The following is a 17,575-nucleotide window of genomic DNA, read 5'->3' as shown; positions in this document are numbered from 1 at the left end:
TCCATCCCATTGCTGTCACAGTATTCTATAGTCGTTGCTAACACACCAATCGCCAAATCGGTCCTCGAACAACGGAATATTTATCGTACCGATCTAAAGACTGAAAAGCGAGAATAGAGGCAAAAATAGTTGACGATTTTAGAAACTTTGCAATCCACAAACCGCAGACAGACAATTTTTTTACAGTATTCGGATAAAATCTGAATCATATTGTTTTATGAGCAACGCACAACGCACCGCGATCGATAGACCTTATTCAATCGAAAAGTTTATTCTAGAGGTCAAGAAACAGCTGCATTGTTTTTTTCTATTATTTGAAGGTAGGCTGCTTGCACAAAGGCAGTAACTTAATAGCTAATTTTAACAAATCAGTTCAATACTTTTTCGCATACATCGTTAAATCGGAAGAATTAGTCGCCATAAAATTGTGAATAGCTTGCACACAGTCAAATTTAATTCCGGTTATGCGAATTCTGCGAATGATATCCTCAAGACGGTAATTGTCATGTGCGTGAACGGGCTCCTGGTCGCGAAAACATTGCAGGATCATATCCACAACGGACTGATTGGATCCTTCGTGCTGAAAATAAATAAACTGCTCTTGAGAAACTATTTAAACTGTTGCCCAGCAACTGCAGAGCCGCATGGTTACAGTAGCTCTAACCTGATCGGCCAACAGCAGTCGGCGTAACTCCCCGTTCAGAATCGGAAAGCGATCGTAAAGCACACATGATAGCCACAACTCTTGGAGGTAATCTGAAAAATAAAATAGCACCTGCGATTTACTATACTGACTACACAAAACTCAAAGCCAAGACAGATTCATTTGGTTTGATTTATTTGATCTAAGTCGCCGCATCGTGAATGCAATTTCATTGTGATTTTTACTTATTTGTTCACTATAATGTTTAGTTATGTGTTTATTTTTAGAGCACTCGGAATAAACAGACCGAGGAAGATTAGAATAAGCATAAAAAATGAATTTTTATCTGGCATCATCAATAGGGCGTCGCCAAAACAAAGTTTTAAAAGGAGCAGACTGTTGCCATTAGTCAATGCACCGCATACGTAATTGTACGGGCCAGTTTATGTTTTTTTCGTATTTGGTAGTTAAATAAGTACTCTTATAAATCTGAACCGAGTACTGTGCTCAATATTCTAATGTTCCTCAGCATAAAAATGAGAAAGTTCTGAATTTATAGTCGGTGATTTATAATGGGTTAGCTCTTTTGTCGACATTCAAACCTGACCCTAGATTTACAACCCGGGAGGCTGGGAGTACAGTTTATTAAGATAGTTTTTTTAAGTAGATTCAATCAGAATTATGTGTACGTAACGCACCGAAAAAATCCTTTATGTATCCATCTTCGAACCGAATGACCATTTCGAGCCAGCGTTCTTGCATCCCGTGCACTAACACCAATCGTTGCACATCCAGCGGTAACTGAGATAAGCACACGATCTGTCCCACATTGTTCAATTCGTCTAGATAGATCTCACAGAGATTTCCGTCCAAAAGGCTTCCTGTCGATAACGCCCGGCGGTTCTCGCTTCTTCTAAAGGATCGTGCGTCTGGTTCTCCGCATCCCGCTCCTGGTATCAATCTAGCCGGGGAAGCTGCAGATCGGTAAAAGTTGGCGAAATCAGTGTAAGATTACTCTAGTCGATTACTTTAATCTTCTGCCAAAAGGTCAGTTAAGGATCTAGAATTATGCTGTACGTATATTTTCCAAATAGCACTTAAAAGCAATTTGTTTATTCCAGTTAACGTTTGATAAATGCTTACTGATATTGCAGTAATACCATCCAAAAGGCAGTTCCGTACATTCCACAACTGGTTTCTTAAACTCCGGCACTCTATCTGCATCTTTCCCCGTTGCGCCGCCGAGTTGACTTGGCGCAATAGTTTTTATTAAGTCCATAGCAATAATGTCACCAATCTCCCTGGCATTCACTTCTGCTAACCGGAAGTCCGGTGCATACAAACGCCGCGGAAACTTGCAGCCGGCGCCACCGGCCCAAATCCACTGTTCAGTTGCATGAAACCTTTCGTCCACCACCAGTTTCCCATCCATAACCAAATACGACGAATTAACGAAGGTGTACGCTGACGGACCGATATCCTTCTCGGTGAAGTTGAAGAAGGCACGCGCATTGTATGTCTTGAAGGTCCGCTCGTCTGTCCAAAAGGTCACGGTCTTGATCGTTTCACCGCCGTCGCCGTCGTTGTAAGCCACGACGTGCCAGCCGCTGCATACGACGATGCCGTTGATATACATAAGGTTTTTGACCCAGGTTTCACATTCGGGGGAGCTAAAAGCCGTGCGGGCTTCGCGGATATCGGGCGCGGGATCCACGAAGACAATCTCTTCGGCAAGAATGCCCATTCGAAGGAGTGTTGTCACGCATCCATAGGATTCTAGAGCCATGCCGTATATGACGTAGTACCTATGGAAATTGCAAACTATCAATGTTAACCTTTGTTGTTTTCTTTGGTCTATAAGCAAAACGAACAGTCCTTTTATGTTCGGTAACCGGCAGACTCGGCACAGAGAGATCGGATAAAAATAGTTAGCTGCTTTTATTATCTCGTTTCTGTGGACGGCACAACTTATAATTTTATATGGAAAAGTTTGATTAAATTTTGAAATTTCCCCTTTATGGTGTTGCCGATAATTTAGGGTAGAATCTATGACTCAAAAATTAGATTTCAAATTTGTGTTTGCGGATGTAAACGCAAACGTAAACGAAACGAAACCAAACGAACCCAACCTAAACCTATTGGTTCAATAGCACCAAACGAAACCTATTGGGTTCAATAGCCATTTCACTACAATACTGCATACAAATGCACTGAAGATATACGCTAGTAGCCAACTGAAAACATAGTCCGCAAAGATTCTCGGTGAGGCTCGCTTTGATTAATTAAAAACATTCAACCACGTCCTACCCGCTTTGTGAATCCTTTCTTATCGCCTCCAGCTGTGATATAACACTGTCCGCTTGCCATGCGTCATTAACCACGAAGAAATTCGTCAGCGTCTGACAGGGCGACTGGAATCTTCGCGGCGGCATCTTCGCAACGGCGCACGCCTCAGCACACACGGTCTCCGCCAGCTTAGTCAGCCACTGCGAATCCACACTGACATCGAAATCGAGAAACTGTAAACCAGTGCCGATGACTAAATAGTCCACGGGAATCCGCTGCTTATCATTGACATACAGCACCTTCCGGCTTTTATCCAGCGTAATCGCGGTGCCGAAAATCACTTGAATATTTGCCGGTATCGCCAGTTGATTTAGTTCGCGCCGGGTGAACAACTGCCTCGCGGAAGGAAACGCCTTAACGGTCACGTCATCCTGATCGATCAGCGGGATACCATGCGAGCTAACCAGTATCAGATTTGCAAAGCGGAGATGCGGATTCAGGATAATGTTACGTGTCACTTGCAATGACATATCCGAAGCGCCGATTACGGCAATCCTGGATGGAATGACTTTCTTGCGATCGAAGAGCCATCGCCGATTAACCATGTATAAGGCGAATGGTTCCTGTTGTTCACGTGCTGATTGCGGCGGGAGCAGTTTCCAGTCGGCCTTATCAGAGAACCTCAGCACATTCCGCGGTCGCACGAGCAGCATCTCTTCTAGACAGCACGGACGCGTGTCTTTCCGCTCCGCTTGCGATTTTACCGGATAGAATTTATAGAAGAAACATGTCGCCCCGGAACTCCGCATTAGTTCCTTCAGAATGTACCGATTGAAATGGTTGAACAGCGGATTGATAATGAAATGCAGTATGCGACAGAAGCCGGTGTCACTATGTACAGGAACGAACATGAGATCCTCTAATGCGTAATGCGCCACCAGATACTCCATGTCAGTTTCCAGAAAATACACAGCGAAACCAATAATACATCCGTCCACACGGAACACTGTTGTCAGCAATCGTGACGTCTCCAGGTTGGTGCGGTAATAAACGGCGTCGCGGAATGCGTTGAAGAGAAGGTCACCATCGGCTTTCCCACCGAGAAAGGCTTGAATGGCCTCCAGATCGCGCGTGCTGCCCGGGAAGAATTCAATGTCGTGTGCGCGGATGAGGCCAGCAATGTGGTGGATGTAGAGGTCTTCTCGTAAAAAACGGTTCTCCCGGAAAGGGACGCGGAGGAGTTGGTGTAGCGGACCGTCGGGTTCGGTAGTGGTGGTAAGAGTTAGCAGATAATCATAACCGGGAAATGTGCGGTAACAGTGCATTAGAATGTCGTCGGTGTGGGTAGTGTATAAAGGATCCAGGTAAAACAGAAAGAGGAACATCGCGTTCTGACCGCCGTGCGCTCTACAAAAAACACGGGATTGGTTAGCTGCATTATTCTGAAAGCAACCAAAGAAGAAGCGAAGCACTATAAATTCGGATTCAGTTTTTGCTTTTCCCCAAGCTTCGTATTTATCGTAGCTTCGTAGCTTGTTTATACGTATTTCTGAAAAGGAGGCTCGGTGCTATGTCTCTTATTCTAAGATACAAAAGGAGCAATTCAACTTTGATACAACAGAGCCTGCCTCACGTACAGCGCCTAGGCATCTGGCGCTGCTCAATATGCGATTGATGCTCTACGTTAAAATATAAAGTACTTCAGCTTTATGTTATTATTCGATACCAGTTTGTTTATTTACTTACTTACTCAATATAGTTGAATTCATGTGACCGTCCAACCACGGGATTCCGGTAAAACTGATTGTATCGCCGCTGAAGATGCCGAACTCCGGGCTCCTGACGGTTGCTGGCGATGTGCGGCTGTGGCACCCTGACGAGATCATCGGCACTGCTGAACATCGGTTCCGATGCGTAATCCTTAATACCGTGCTGATTCTTTAGCGCGCGTTCTAGTAGCTCATCCGCCGTGTCCAGAATACGCGGCTGGTCAGGCTTCTTGCGGACGGGAGCATTCTCCTTTTCCCGATGGATGGTAGGCGGGATGACGTTGTGCTCGCTGTCGTACACAGGTACAGTTGGCTTCTTAACGTTGAAATTCATTCCGGTGACGATATCCCGGATGCCACCGGTTAACGCGGCTAAACGGTCGGCAGCTTCTGTACCTATGGATAAGCGAGCCGGTCGCACGAGATCTTCGATGTTGGTGCTTTGTATGGCGAAAGTGCCAAAGGGAAGGTTCTCAGCTTCCACGGAGAATTCGTAAGGAACCTATAATGCAAAAGTTCAACAGCTGCTGACTATGGCTCATCAGTTTTACATAATATTGTAGCATATTCTTCTTGCAAACGTCAGGGTTCAAGGCTTAGCTAGCCAGTAGTATACCTAGATATTTTGCAGCGCATGCAACACCAATTTAGTGCTTAACTATTAGCAAATGGATTAAACCGATTTCTTAAAAGATTCGAATTTTTAAAACAGTCTTAATTAGCATTGAATTTTCAAAATGTTATTGTAGCTACGCATAACTGCACTATAAATATTACAAACAGCTTTTGATTGAAATAACTACAACTACAGAGTTGTGTTTATCGCCGTTGTGCGGATGCAAGGAACCAGTAGCAACAGTTTCTTTTCGTCATTTTCTTCCGGTTTTTTCTAATTCATTTACTCCCTTACCTGCGATAGTTTGAATCTTCTGGGTCGCAGACGCAGATCGAACTCCTTTTCTTCCGCCGCCAGTTCAGCCTGCGCCTGCTCCTCCAATTTTTGTATCAGGATTTGCAACGTCGTCAGTGTGTTTTTAGACAAGGGCGGCTCCGTGACCTCTTCCACTATATCGGATCCCAGTCTCTCCAAATCGGCGATCAGATTCTCCACGGACCGCACCGTGGCCTCATCGATACCCGCCACGTCCATCACGCTATTTACGTGATCCCGCAGTTCCGCCATCTTGACTCCTTGTTCTTCCAGAAAGTTAATCAAACTCTTGACTGAATCCGTCAAAGCGGGCGTGAGAGAATGCGACGACTCGGCTACTTTCACCAAACTCCCTACTAACCGTTTCGCGTAATCATCGATGTTGAAGCTGGGTGAATAATCCACTGAATCTTCTCTGTAATCCGCCAAGTCGATGTCACTGGCTGATGGACCAATCACCGGGATCACCACTTTGGGAACAGCCAGCAACGAAGATTTCAGTGCTGTTAACGTTTCTCGTGGATGGTCGATTGTTTCCAACATATCATTTACGATTGCGCGAGCGGTTGATAAAAGGTCAAAAGTTGACGATGCGGATGCTATAACCTTTGCAGGAGATTCGAGTAGTCCATACGGTCCTGTGTCGTCGTCAGGTAGGTCGATTTCGTTGATTACGGAATCAAGCAGCAAAGCGGCTGCCTCGACCGTTGTTCTCGGCTCTTCAGCTTGATCTCTTGAAGAATCTACGATGTCCTCTACAATCGCTTTCGCATTCTCCACATTTGTGCGACTCTCGCGGATCATAATTTTTGCTGCTGTCTCGATCTCTTCAACAGCGTCTAAAGTGACTGCCGCGGTACTGCGTCTGTCCGGTGCATTTGCCGCATCCACCAACTCTGCTACGATTTCTTTAGCTGTTTCAATGGTACCCCGCCTCTGCTCCTCGTTTTCTATCGCTTCAGTATCCAGTTGATTAACCAGAGCAGTGATAAACATCTCCGTTGATTCTTGTTCCGGTAGAACTGGCGCTCCTCCTTCCGCAAAGCTAGGAGCCGATTGCCGTAGCCCATAGATAGGATCATCTGAAGTGGTGCCGCCAAGGTCAATGTCACAGTTGGAGTACCTCGCGGCCACTCGGTCAAAGTCGGTGATCTTTTTGAACCGGTGAAAGATATCAGTTTCGTAGTAATGGTTCAGATAATCCCAATCAATATTGGCAGTTGTTAAGCCGATGAAGCCGCGGATGGTGTCTTGCGTATCCTAGTAAAAATAAACGACCTGTTAGAATGATTAGTGTTTCAAAAACTGTGAAAATGTAAGTCTAGAACGACAATATAAAATGTTGCACGTAATCCTAATTCCTAAGCGGATGCTGACTGACATGCGATCTCGAAAGTGCGTGCACGGTGCACTGGTTGTACAGGTAGAACAGACAGCATACGAATAAATGGATGGAAGTAGACGAAAGCCTCACGAGAAATTGTTGAGATACGAGATAAATAGATAGCCTAGCATTTAAAACAGCGTACATATTTATTTAGCAAAGTTGCGAGAAGAATTACACTACAGTGCACTAAGATCTGATTGCAGTTTTATAAAGCAAAACTGTGTTCCCAAGCTTATTACAATTCGGTACTGTCTACCTCATCGTGTGCACTGAGTTCAACACAGAACATAGAACAACATAGAACAAAATACAATATAGAACTTTCAGCATCGGGAAAATTAATAGTGCATGCAGGACAAAAGAACCCAAAGAAGGAACGATAGAAAAAAATGCGACGCAGAAAAGCTTTCGGTTGTATCGGAGCATATTCCCACGCATAACATTCCTGGGAACTGATTTCCGCTACGTGATTTTGTGATAAATTATAAGAAGTATGCGGCTTCTGCGTTAAGCAGATAGAATGTGGCAAAGAAGCAAATGAAGGGAAGAACAGGCAACGGAAAGCCCCTTGGTTTTGTAAGAGTATAGAAAATCGCAGAGTAATCTACCTTAACGACAAAGCACTTGGTATCCTTACTCTGCGGACTGGCCCTGACAATCTTCTCCAGCCATATCTCTCCAACTTCCCTCCGCACCTTCTCGTGAAGCCTTCCGAACCATCCAATAACATGAGGAACGTCATCGTATCCCGCTTCTCGGATCTCCATTCGGGGAAACACATATTCCTTTCGACAAATGCCCACACAAAACTCCGCCGTTCCGTCTGTATATGTAATCCATGCTGGAAACCATTTCTGGTAAACACAGTCGAGTTCGCTGCCTTCCGTGACGACTAAGCAGTAATCCAACTCCGGCTGCAGATGGAAGAGGACCGTGAGGGATTCTTCCAAGATCTTAGGATAGGAGGATGGCTCGGAAAGGAATGCACTGAGAAAGATAGTGTTCCCATTAGAGAAATATTTCGTTGGTAGAGAAGACTGAAGGATGTCCGACCAGTTTGGGATATGCGAGAGAACACGGGTGGGGATGTCGCTGAAGGCGGCGTAACCGCAGATGTGCTCAAAGCGCTTGGTCTGTTCGATCACGGTAACGGAGTACAGGCTGTTCTCACTGCAATGCAGAGAAATCATGAGCATGCAGTCTATTGTATTTTAGTTATTTATACTCGTACCTTTTAAAATGAAGTAGTACAAGTAAAAACAAGCTCGGCCAAAGGAAGCCAAAGTAACAAAATAAAATTGCTAAAAATATTGAAAATCCGAAACGAATGTGAAGCATACTGATCAGTTTTTTAAAATGAAAATCTTCAGAGCATATGCAGTATTCACAAGAATTTCTCAATATAACGCATAATAATTATATCGCGTTAACCTGTCATCTCCATTTCTAATAATAAACAAAAATGAAACTGTACAAGGCGCCTTCAACAATCGGGGCACAACGAAAACCGAAGATTAAGATTTTGCGGGTTTTGAGAAGGAATTTTTGCTTACAGTAACTGCTCAAGACGTTGACGACCAAACCTCCCTGCGTTCCATTGCTCCTCGCTCAGCGTCTGCAAAACTGATATATCCGCATATTCTGTTCTGCGAGCCTTAAATCGACTGTAGACCTTTGGTCCTTTAGTTCTGTAATGTGATACCCGTGGCGCTGACTCTGATACATTGTCGTTATTCTTCATAGCCCGCGAAGTACTATTCATCTATGCTAAATCCCACGTTTTTGCCACATGCCTGACACCACAGTTGACAGCATGCCAGCGTTGCCTGGGAACTAAAACCTCAAACCGGAAGCGATCTACTATAAATGGTAAAAAGTTTATCAAAAAATAAGCCGTCTTGTATTTCACTGGTCTTCACTAGAGACAGCTACAGCTTTAGAAATCGATGCTTTTGTTTCTAGACACGCAGTTCAGCTAGGAAGTTTTATATTCCAATAAATTTATTAATTTAATTTACTGGGCAGAAGAGCAATAACTTACTGATGTATGTTTTGTCAGTTTTCCTTTATCGTCATTGTGTTTCTGCAATTCTGGTTTAATGGTAATCTCTTTGACACTTACTGTCAATCAAAATTGTGTGACTCTGGCTGATTATGTGTTCTTGTAACTTGCAGTTAATCAAGTACGCCCACTAACTTGCTACAAGTGTACCGGTTCGGTTGGGTCCACGTGTGACGTTTCCGTTAACGATCTTGGTATATTCCTGGATTTTAAAATGTTAGCAATTTGCAATAAATATTGTTCTTTTGATGCCTGCAGCTTCCGCCAGTGCTCAGACAAGCTGTGACAAAGTCTGCAGGACAGAGTATTTTGAGGTCATCAACGCTCCACTAAGCAATCGTAAGTCAAAGTATACTGCAGAAAACGTTGTATGACTTCTTTTTGCATTCTGGCATTTTTTCCTTTTTCTTGTCATCATTAACTCCGTTTTCGAGTTTTTGTTCTACATTAATTGCTAAAAATTGCTCGGACAACAGTAAAGCATCGAAAAAACCGTCAAAAGCAATTTTTTAAATGCCGGTCTCAATTTTTCAAAATTTGACCATACCTTGTGGCTCAGAAAATTTCAGTTCCATAACAAATTTGAACTTTATTATTCTGAGAAAGTTATTTCCTGGTCTACGTACTAATCATTAGTACAGTAACTAGACCAGGAAATAACTTTAGTAACTAATTTTGAGGTAAAACCCTAAGAGTAAACTGTAGCGGGGAAGCCGTATGGTTAAAGAACAATCTCAGCAATCCAAACATTCGTGTTTTGTAGCTTTTAGCCGGAGCTGTGCCTTGATCATGGATACGACCGACATCCCCATCCCGCAAAACGCCTCCATGTACTGCGAGAACTGGAACAAGAACCGTGACGCCTGCATCTGTCAGCAGGATCTCTGCAATGGGCTTTCCTACGAGCAGTTGGAAAGGTTGATGGCCGCTATCCCCATACAGACGAACAAACTACCAGGCAGACGTGTAAGTCTACTACATTGTACTGTGGCCGGTCGTTTCTAACGGTGAACAAGCTTGGGAAATTATTAGTAGTTCTTCACAGCCGAAGAAGCCAAGCAGTTAATCAAGGCACCATGGGTCGCCAATATGTCTGGTATGTTCGGGTCACACAGTGCGCTGATTACAAACCGATTGTAATGTCAATTTATGGGTTGTAACAGACGATATTAACGATAAAATGGGCGGCGCACCGGCTATGGGAAGGACCAGATCAGGTATATAGCATGACATACTGTAAGCAGGTATTAAGCTTTTACTGACAAGTGAGTTGTACCGTATCAGTTGTTGCGAGCTTGTTAGAATCACTCGATTACAGAACATTAAGGCATCTTTTACATCAGTTCTCGCACGCATATGCTACATACTTAAATAGCCGAGCCGTTAGACATAAAAGGTTGCATACTGCATGCATATCCGCAATAGTTCTTTTGATTTACGTTGATTTATTGCCACGTGATGTACTTCCTGTAGGAAACCAAACATCAGCTCGGAATGCCACGTCTTCTGTACCGCGTCTTGGTATGCGACTTCTGTAATTTTATTCAGTTTGATTTTTTGGAACGAGCTGCGATGGCAGACACCACAAAACGTAATAGCTGCTATAAACGAACGAGCCAGTACGATTTTGTTGACTTCAGCTGGACCGAATAGTAGCACGAATGTTGACAATTATAGTCGTTGTTATACGGAGTAATAAGACGCAGAAGCCGTTTCAAAGGCATGCCCAGCGTGTCATGGCACAGCAACAATGCAGCCGAAGACCAAAACGCAGCGATTTTCTTAGCTTCCATGTTCTTCGCAGTTTCTTGCCGCAAAAAATGTCGCAAATGTTCCAAATTCGCACGGCTAATTCCCTTGTACACGGAATCAGCCAGCGCACTGGATTCAGTGAATGGGTATATATGTTTACATAAAAAACCAAAAATATAATTTGTATATTTGGCATCTACATTATTCTTTTGACCCCGGCCCGAGAATGTGGGGCAAACTATTTGCGCAGTCAGTGCACCGAAACGAGGCGGTTCCATAAATCGCTTGTTGAAACATTTCGTTCATTTGGCTAGCGGGATATTTTGTAATTTAGCAGGATCGCGAAGAATGTCGATGGAAATGATCGTGATCGTTGCCGGCGTTTCGGTGGTATGCCAATTCCTTCGCGTCCGTGATAAACTGCAAATCTGCAAATCAAGTAATTTTTGCCAGGTGTTTGCCAGGTTATGATTGGCGGAGTTATGTTCGCCAGCACACGACAGTGTCGCCAGAGCTCAACTAAAGGAAGAGCTTGATGGGAATTCGATGGTACACGCTGAGTGCAATATTATGTTTAGAAATATTAGTCTAGTGCGTACGTTGTGATGTTGATTATTGAGAATTTACATTCTGGATTTTTTATAGATTCCTCAACTCAGTAACCGTTTATTGTTGCGTCTAGTGTGATGTGAGGTGTTGGTGTGTTTACTTTCATTTCGTGCAGCGTATATTTTTCTGTCAAACCAGACAACTGCGACATAAATCGACATAAAATGTGGCTACCAATCCCTGAGTATTGCATTTCGGTATTCACGGTGGCTCTAGAATATTTTTGCACAACAGAAACAGTTAAACAATTTTTCTAAAAATGCCACCGGAAACGGTTTGGCTGAACATAATAAATACTTAGCAGTTAGCAGCTATTGTTTCATTCGGGCAGTAGATTCCGGTGAGAAAATAGCTTAATCCACATACGAACGCTTTTACACAGCTTCAGATAAGTATCTGCATACGGAGTGTTACTAGTGGCGCACCAAGTGGCGCACCAAGCCATCTGGATCTTATTGAAAATTTCGCCTGGCAACTTATCGACTAATACACACCTTGCATATTCTATGTCAATCAACTATCTCACGTTGGGAAAATTAAGTACTTACGGAAAACTTCTCACATACTTACTGGTTTCTGAATTCAGTTGACCCTATCCTTCCCATAGAATTTTGTAGATTCGAACCGTTCACCATCACCATTTCTGATGACGAACATGAAATTTGAATTTTATATTTAGGCAAAACCGATCGGCTTGATTTAAAAAATTTGGATAACCGTTACTAGTCGCACGCACTCTCATAATCAAATGGTTTCGCGAGTTTCAGTTGGCTTTGTATGTGTGATCTCGGTCGGATTTTTCTGTGGCCCGTAGGAATACTTGTTGGCTTGTATGTATTGTCATTTCGAGGTAATAACAAAGCGTACAGTAGGCGACTTGGGATTTCTCATACTATTACGTTATACCACTAGCCGCATAATTATTATATTTTGTTGGACAGTGATGAGATGCGGAGGAAGTGTGTGCACGGCTTGTGAGGATAGTTCGGACAGCCCTTGCTCCGCTGGACCTATACCGCAAAGTAAGCTAGCACGCCGAAAGTATATCGTTTTAATTGTCCGACGATGTAGCTGGAAAACACATATATTTATTGAAAATTATTGATGCTAATTTTGGTTGTTTTAAAGTTGGTAGTGGTTTTTGGGATTTTGATTGTTGTACACGTTCTGGATGAGTTATATCGCGTGTAAATTATTACATAATCTAGTACTGCACCCGAAATTGCTTTTGCTGTGTGAAGTAGCAGATCAACAACTCACATAAGCTTTACGTTTTTCTGATTAGTTTTCTGCCGAAATCTCTGCTTACTCAACGCTAACGCCATGGCTTGTTAAAGACAAAGTACAGAGTAGTACAGGATTCTACTCTGTACTTTGTCCTGGATGCCTTTTGCAAAAGTCTTATCTTGCAGCCGTGCCAAAAGCGTGCTACCAGGGGTACTGTGACGTGCGCATTTATTTGAAGGATACCGGAGGCTACAGTACGTCAACGGTAAACAGCCTGCATGCGGATACTGCAAACCGTCTCGGGTCAACAGTGTGAATCTATCGATAATAATTTCTGGCTGCTGTTCTGCCTTCAGTGCAGCTTAAAAGATCCAATCCGCTACCCGATAATCAGATGCCTTTTCGTTCAGATCTTATCCGCGGATGTCCGAACGTTGGCGAAAAAGTTCGCACTACAGATAGGCCTCCCAATGGCACAATGGATTGCTATTTCATCGGACTGCCCTACGAATGTGTGTGCAGCTACGACGGCTGCAACAACATGCTATACAACCAAGTTATGAAGTTGAAAAGATTTCATGATAATGACCAAGTACGACGGTAATGCCATTTCTCCTCTTGCTGCTACGTGCTTCAGTTAAACATTTGCTTCAGTGCGGGGCAACGCATGATTGTACAAGTAGCTACCGTTCTTGCGTACAGCGAATCATCACGAATACATTACGACCACGGCTGTGACAGTTTTCTTTTTACAAATGAATTTGTTTATTTCCCTTTGCTGGATAGCAAGCTATGACTTATACTCAATGGCGCATGAACAAAGAGGACGTCGATTACCTTATAGCGCTTCCGGACGGTCCGGTTCCTCCTAGTCTGCCATCAAGGACCGAATCGACACCTGCGCTCACTTTTCCTCCCGAAACATACCCAGGAGCAACTGGTTAGTAATGGTTTCATTGCTCCCTTACAACCAGTTGGAGTCATGACAAGTTTTCGACCTTCTTCAGAAAAGGAAGGAGGAGCGGCCGCACAGGGCAGAGCGGTGAACGGTAAGAGGCTTAAGGTACTTCGAAGTTATGTAAACGCATTATAAATGACGCATATTCTCTTTAGCCACAACGACCCCTATCCCTGCACAGAAAGGTAAAACACTGCGCGCTATTGTGTGTGCCTTTTTGGGTGGTTGAATGCGGCAACTGTTAATCGCGGCTTTTATGAGTAGAAACGGGAGGATTGTCTACAACGACAATTGCAATTATTGTTGGATTGGTTCTGGTAATACACACATCATTGTTTCATAGCTGTTATTTACTGTTCTGGCGTGCTGTGAGGAGATAAGACTGTGTATTATATTTAATTAGGTAATTGCGCTGATTATCCTATTTATGGTCTGGCGGATGACACGTAATAAAAAGAAAAAGAAGAGAAAGTCGGATGACGAGGATGAAGAAGATGAAGATATTGCATGAAAGATTCTTTCCAAGAGGCTGATGCAAAAAATGTAAACTGTTTTTTTTTAATTTTTAGGTTGAATATTTTCGGTAATGTACTTGGTAATCTTTGTGTTTAAAATGTGTCTCTTCAAACACTACGATATTTGCGGTCGTACATGAGATAGAATTTCGCTTTTTTGATAGCTTTGGTGCAGGTTAATTTTCCTTGATGCACAGTAGTTCGTAATTTATGTCGTAATATAATACACGAGTAAATGTTGTGGACTGTGAAGCGTTTTTCCTGCACGTAGTTGTACCCTACTTGATTTACGTATGTCTTTATATATTCATACAATCTTACCGACCAAAACATATTTATGCGCCGTTTTTATAGACTCGTCAACGCGTGGTCAGTTTTAGTCCAGCTTGGTCTTAAAAAATTCCATATTTTCCATAGGTTTGCCAATAGATTTTTGTTTTTTTTTTATTAACCAGTGGTCAGAAGATGGTTTCACCAGGTCTTAAGTATGGGAAACGTAAAGAGCACTCGAAAAAGTATTCACTGCACAGCGATTAACAGTACTTACGATTAACATAATGAGTGTAACCACGGAGACTATAGCGGATGCATAAATACTTGCTCTTTAGGTAAAATATGTATATTACAGTACGTCATGCAAAAGTCCATAAGTATTTCAGAGCGTCAAAACGTCAAATTTAAAACGTAAAATCGTCAGAACGTCATGACGTCAGAACGTTAGAATATCAACGCCAGAACGTAACAACGTCAGAACGTTAGAACGTCAGAACGTCATAGAGTAAGAACATCAGAACGTTAGAACGTCAGAACGCCAGAACGTTAGAACGTCAGAACGCCAGAACGTAACAACGTCAGAACGTTATAACATCAGAACGTCATAAAGTATGAACATCAGAACGTAAGAACGGCAGAATGTCAGAACGTTAGAACGTCAGAACGCCAGAACGTTAGAACGTCAGAAAGTTATAACATCAGAACGTCATAAAGTATGAACATCAGAACGTAAGAACGGCAGAATGTCAGAACGTTAGAACGTCAGAACGCCAGAACGTTAGAACGTCAGAACGCCAGAACGTTAGAACGTCAGAACGCCGGAACGTAACAACGTCAGAACGTTAGAACGTCAGAACGTCAGAACGTCATAAAGTAAGAACATCAGAACGTTAGAACGTAAGAAGGCAGAAAAGTTAGATCGTCAGAACGTTAGCACGTCAGAACATCAGAACTTTATAACGTGAAAAATTAAAATTGTCAGAACGTCGGAAATTCCGAATGTCAGGCTTCATAATTATATTTATAATGACCTTTCCAAAACAAAGCCAATATTACCCAGTACTTAAGTGCCGAGCGCGGATGCGCGAGGCTACCTTGTACATAGTTAAGCTTTTCACTGCTTCTTGCAGTTAGATGCTTTTAAATTTTAACTGTTAAAGCTGCATTCACTAAGACATTAAAAATTTTTTTATCGACAGCGCAATCTCTGCATGCTGCTGCAGACTTGTACGTTGCCATGCGCCATGCGGTACCTTGTCCATAAGAACGTAACAGCTTTCAACGGTTTATTATAAACAGTTGCTGTTAAAAGCTGCTCTCATCCTTATGGACCGGGTATCGCATGACAACGTACAGGTCTGCTTCGTAGTTCGTATCTGTATGTATAGAAGTGCAGTACTCGATGCCTGTTTACGTTCGACAAAAAAAACGATGATCTGTGTTGTATTCGGCAACAGCTAGTGCACAATGCACATATCAGTAAGTTTCCGTAGATAAATTAATAAAATTTTATACATTGAAAAAACGCCCAAAAGCATTAATGTCATTCAAGATCTTACGACGTGCACTCAAAGTGCACTAAACACAGCTGCTGCGTTTCCCTTACTACCGCAAGGCTTAATCGCTGTCTTAGAAGCAATTAGGTTTCTATTGCTAACGCCGCAGGTGCTTTGCACGCCCTTTTTCTACACAAGATTTTGCAATGTGGATTGATAGCCGAATAGCTGTGTTTCTTTGCTGTTGTGTTCTCCGCCTGATGCTTGGGGAAAAACTATCCGGTGACCCGTAAAGTAGCGGTGCCATGGCTTCTTCCAGATGCTTAAAATAATAAGGATGTTTTTTCCATGGATACTGCTGTGTGTTAAAATTCGCAGTGGTTATGCGTGCATGTGCGTTTAGTAGGTGAAAGTTTTCGTTTACGTACAGCGGTTGTCTGTAGAAGTACTGTACTGCGAGTACAACTGTACACAGCTAGCAGCTAACAGTGTCATAATGACTTATGGTTAGATTTGCCTCAAAGACCGATGACTTTTGACTTTGAACGATATACGGCGTCAAATACATATACGGCATGTACCGACCACCCCTTTGTGGCGCGCTATATGGCGGAATGCTAATCCCACAACAAATTTGAATACGTGGGAGATCGATGATTCAGTATAAACACTCCAAAGTGATCGCGATCTTTAAGACATACCAAAGCACTGGGTTCTTCCTCTGTTCTTCAGCAAATTAAATATGCAAAGTTAAACGGCATCCCATAAACAAAATAATAGTATCATCTAAAAAATCAAGCATCGTTGAGTACCGACCGAGCGACAATGCCGATTAATCTCAGCCGAAGTACACAGTATTAGGCTATTAGCCAATCGGGGAAGAAAAATGTCACTGCTATTTATTCCGCCCGCGTTTGGTTAGTTCTCGGACTAAACTGTTACTGTAACGCCCCAGCTTCACTTAACTGGAGGTCAATCGCAGCCCACCACACGCATAACGGCGCATTTGATTAGGTAACTGAAACTTATCAAAAATTCAGGAACTTTGCGTTTGGTACTTGGTATACAGTCAGTGACATCCGAGATTTCGAACACAAGATTCACCTTCACTTTGAGCTGAGATTGAGCTCACTTCGAGCTAATTGCCCGTTCGCCCCGTACTTAGGCTTTATGACGAAAAACGAGGATTACCAAAGTACTTTGCGCCTCATCGTAAAAGAGCCCAACAATACTCATCAAATGAAGCAATAAAAATTAAAAACTCATTAACTAAAAAAAATACTCAAGCAGTAAAATACTCATTAAAAAGCATTTTATCACCCTGCTTGGGTGCTGTCATCTCGTCTAAGCCGATGCAGCATGGAGCATGGAGCCCGAAAAAACATTCGGCTCATGGAAAAATGAGCTTGTCTCAGCATTTTGGTATGATGGACAAACATACGCGAAAAGGAGATATGGGAAGCTGCGTCTAATTACATGCAAGTTGATGCAACTAGCGTTTGCTCTAGCAACATTGGTGGGCGAGCGTATGCTTAAAGCAGATCAAACAGATGCGTCATATTGCTCGTCCTACAAGCTTTTGCTCTAATAATGGGTTTACGAAACAGCACATTCCGTATTTTTAGTTGCAAACGATTGCGGTAATCTCTCACACAAGGCCGGTCTGC

The 17,575-nt window shown here is 42.9% G+C and overlaps 3 protein-coding genes across 17 annotated transcripts; 2 read left to right on the top strand and 1 right to left on the bottom strand.

The window, feature by feature from the left end:
- Positions 1-148: 148 nt before the first annotated feature.
- Positions 149-8,794, bottom strand: LOC129600896 (cilia- and flagella-associated protein 61-like). 3 transcript variants are annotated; one of them, XM_055499540.1, is made up of 9 exons: positions 8,570-8,794; positions 7,625-8,186; positions 5,609-6,889; positions 4,680-5,200; positions 2,951-4,336; positions 1,787-2,448; positions 1,342-1,617; positions 665-756; positions 149-580 (listed from the first exon to the last, which is right to left on the bottom strand). In XM_055499540.1, the coding sequence occupies exons 1-9, from the start codon at positions 8,776-8,778 to the stop codon at positions 374-376; spliced, it is 5,196 nt and encodes a 1,731-aa protein (XP_055355515.1). In that variant the 5' UTR covers positions 8,779-8,794; the 3' UTR covers positions 149-373. The 3 variants fall into 3 exon arrangements, with proteins under 3 accessions (XP_055355515.1, XP_055355517.1, XP_055355516.1); XM_055499542.1 differs by lacking the exon at positions 8,570-8,794 and having other exon boundaries at positions 7,654-7,944; XM_055499541.1 differs by lacking the exons at positions 149-580; positions 665-756 and having other exon boundaries at positions 1,467-1,604.
- A 103-nt stretch (positions 8,795-8,897) lies between these two features.
- On the top strand, positions 8,898-11,604 carry LOC129600898 (uncharacterized). 9 transcript variants are annotated; one of them, XR_008692169.1, is made up of 10 exons: positions 8,898-9,118; positions 9,192-9,272; positions 9,337-9,417; positions 9,842-10,044; positions 10,114-10,174; positions 10,242-10,295; positions 10,552-10,599; positions 11,165-11,220; positions 11,284-11,379; positions 11,476-11,604. XR_008692169.1 is itself a non-coding variant. In XM_055499546.1 (10 exons), the coding sequence occupies exons 1-9, from the start codon at positions 9,064-9,066 to the stop codon at positions 11,364-11,366; spliced, it is 711 nt and encodes a 236-aa protein (XP_055355521.1). In that variant the 5' UTR covers positions 8,898-9,063; the 3' UTR covers positions 11,367-11,379; positions 11,476-11,604. The 9 variants fall into 9 exon arrangements, 7 of the variants coding, with proteins under 7 accessions (XP_055355521.1, XP_055355523.1, XP_055355525.1 ...); XM_055499546.1 differs by having other exon boundaries at positions 11,295-11,379; XR_008692168.1 differs by having other exon boundaries at positions 11,165-11,379.
- Positions 11,605-11,942: 338 nt separating this feature from the next.
- Positions 11,943-14,395, top strand: LOC129600902 (uncharacterized). 5 transcript variants are annotated; one of them, XM_055499560.1, is made up of 9 exons: positions 11,943-12,289; positions 12,381-12,461; positions 12,905-12,931; positions 13,077-13,258; positions 13,453-13,606; positions 13,674-13,715; positions 13,780-13,809; positions 13,889-13,941; positions 14,028-14,395. In XM_055499560.1, exons 1-9 carry the CDS (start codon positions 12,217-12,219, stop codon positions 14,133-14,135), a joined length of 750 nt encoding a protein of 249 aa, XP_055355535.1. In that variant the 5' UTR covers positions 11,943-12,216; the 3' UTR covers positions 14,136-14,395. The 5 variants fall into 5 exon arrangements, with proteins under 5 accessions (XP_055355535.1, XP_055355533.1, XP_055355534.1 ...); XM_055499558.1 differs by having other exon boundaries at positions 13,023-13,258; XM_055499559.1 differs by having other exon boundaries at positions 12,852-12,920.
- The last annotated feature ends 3,180 nt before the right edge of the window (positions 14,396-17,575 follow it).

The sequence above is a fragment of the Paramacrobiotus metropolitanus genome, unplaced genomic scaffold, assembly GCF_019649055.1.
Source record: "Paramacrobiotus metropolitanus isolate TYO unplaced genomic scaffold, Prichtersi_v1.0 Parri_scaffold0000202, whole genome shotgun sequence".
In the NCBI taxonomy this organism is placed as follows: domain Eukaryota; kingdom Metazoa; phylum Tardigrada; class Eutardigrada; order Parachela; family Macrobiotidae; genus Paramacrobiotus; species Paramacrobiotus metropolitanus.
The sequence above is the reverse complement of the archived record's forward strand: the minus strand, read 5'-3'. Positions and strand labels throughout refer to the sequence as shown.